This window comes from Diaphorina citri, unplaced genomic scaffold, assembly GCF_000475195.1.
Source record: "Diaphorina citri unplaced genomic scaffold, Diaci psyllid genome assembly version 1.1 scaffold1768, whole genome shotgun sequence".
NCBI classification, from domain to species: Eukaryota; Metazoa; Arthropoda; class Insecta; order Hemiptera; family Psyllidae; genus Diaphorina; species Diaphorina citri.
Window position 1 is genome coordinate 10,079 of NW_007379194.1, and position 1,499 is coordinate 11,577.

The following is a 1,499-nucleotide window of genomic DNA, read 5'->3' on the forward strand; positions in this document are numbered from 1 at the left end:
TTTAAAAAAGATTCATGATTTGATTTGATAATCCGTAATATTCTACCAAATAGTGAAGCCCCCCCTGCTTCACCACAGAAAATTATTGATTTGATTTTCTGTTTCATATCTCACCCCCCACAGTCAGTCTTGTCCCGCCAATCCAAAGGTCATGGGTTCGAATCACAAGGTGGCAATTCTCGGGGCCGGCATCATCGGCCTCTCAACAGCCCTAGAGTTACAGCGGCGGTTTCCAAACTGTGACGTCACAGTTATAGCTGATAAGTTCAATATGGATACTACGAGTGATGGGGCCGCGGGCCTGTTTGAGCCCAGTCCCAACTTTATGGGCCCCGATTTGGAAACCACTAAGTAAGGCTATATTTGTTGTGTTTATTTGCACACCTATTTATTTCAAGCCAGCCTAGTTAGCTTGGTTGGTAGCGCGTCTGCCTTGTAAAAGCTAGGCCGCGGGTTCGATTCTCGCCGCGGCGGATTTTATCCTGAACGGATAATGTTCGTTCTCGGAACGGCTGGCTTTTTCCTATCCTGCCTTCCTTCTCTCTTCGATTTCGGGGCGATAAGACCTTGGCAGTTACAGTTGCCTCTATCAAACATCTTAAAATAATAATAATAAAAAAACACACCGTTCAGTAAACTAACGGACGAGGTTAATACCAGGGGCTGTCTCTTCCACCTAACTCTTGTCTGTTTTGCTCACTCAGAGAATGGATCCGGTACTCATACGATCACTATGCAGGATTATTGAGCGAGAATTGTGGAGTTCAAGTCATCAATGGATACAACTTGGCCAAGTCTGAGAAACAGTGTGCAGAGGTGAGTTTTATTATCATAATGCTACGACACGGACCACATGAGTCTAATCTAGCAGTTGTTTCATTGCTACGAAATAAAAACGGCGGTGGAACACTCTTCTTTATATTAAAAAAAAAAAAATGAAAAAAAAAAATATTATTATTTTTTTAGAGGTTTGTTGATAGAGGGAACTGTAACTCTGCTAAGGTTTTATCGTCCCGAAATCGAAGAGAGAAGGAAGACGGAATAGGAGAAAGCCAGCCGTTCCGAGAACGAACCACTATCTGTTCAGAATAAAAGCCATCCCGGTTGGGAATCGAACCCGCACCCTAGCGCTTACAAGGTAGACGCACTACCAGTCAATCTAACTAGGATATCTCTATCAATTTTCTGTCTTCAAGTAAATACCAACCCAAGTGAAGAGTATAAGTCATTTCATCTCAATTCTATCAAACTGTGAAAATTCAGGCTGTATCGCTGGAAACTATGTCTCCTTGTCCCATTTCAGAACCACTACCTGAAACCAGTCCTGCCCGTATACAAGCGTATGTCTGAGGAGGAGCTGGCTGAAATCGGGCCTGGTGATTGGAAGTATGGTATCTACATGTCTACACTTGTTATCCCTAATAGAATCTTCCTGCCATGGTGTATGCAGAAGTAAGCATAAAAACCTATCCATATTTTCGGCCTTGTTATTTCTGTAC

At 42.9% G+C, this 1,499-nt stretch overlaps 1 protein-coding gene across 3 annotated transcripts in view; it reads left to right on the forward strand.

Annotated features, from left to right (window-relative positions):
* The window catches only part of LOC103517161 (D-aspartate oxidase-like), an 8,899-nt gene that overhangs the window by 1,130 nt on the left and 6,270 nt on the right, over window positions 1-1,499 (forward strand). The window contains exons 2-4 of one of the 3 annotated variants that reach the window (XM_017447353.2): window positions 124-351; window positions 705-816; window positions 1,304-1,452. In XM_017447353.2, the coding sequence (XP_017302842.1) occupies window positions 152-351; window positions 705-816; window positions 1,304-1,452 (461 nt within the window). In that variant the 5' untranslated portion in view covers window positions 124-151. Of the gene's footprint in view, window positions 1-24; window positions 352-704; window positions 817-1,303; window positions 1,453-1,499 lie in introns of those variants that run through there. The other 2 variants (XM_026829362.1, XM_026829363.1) reach the window with 2 other exon arrangements.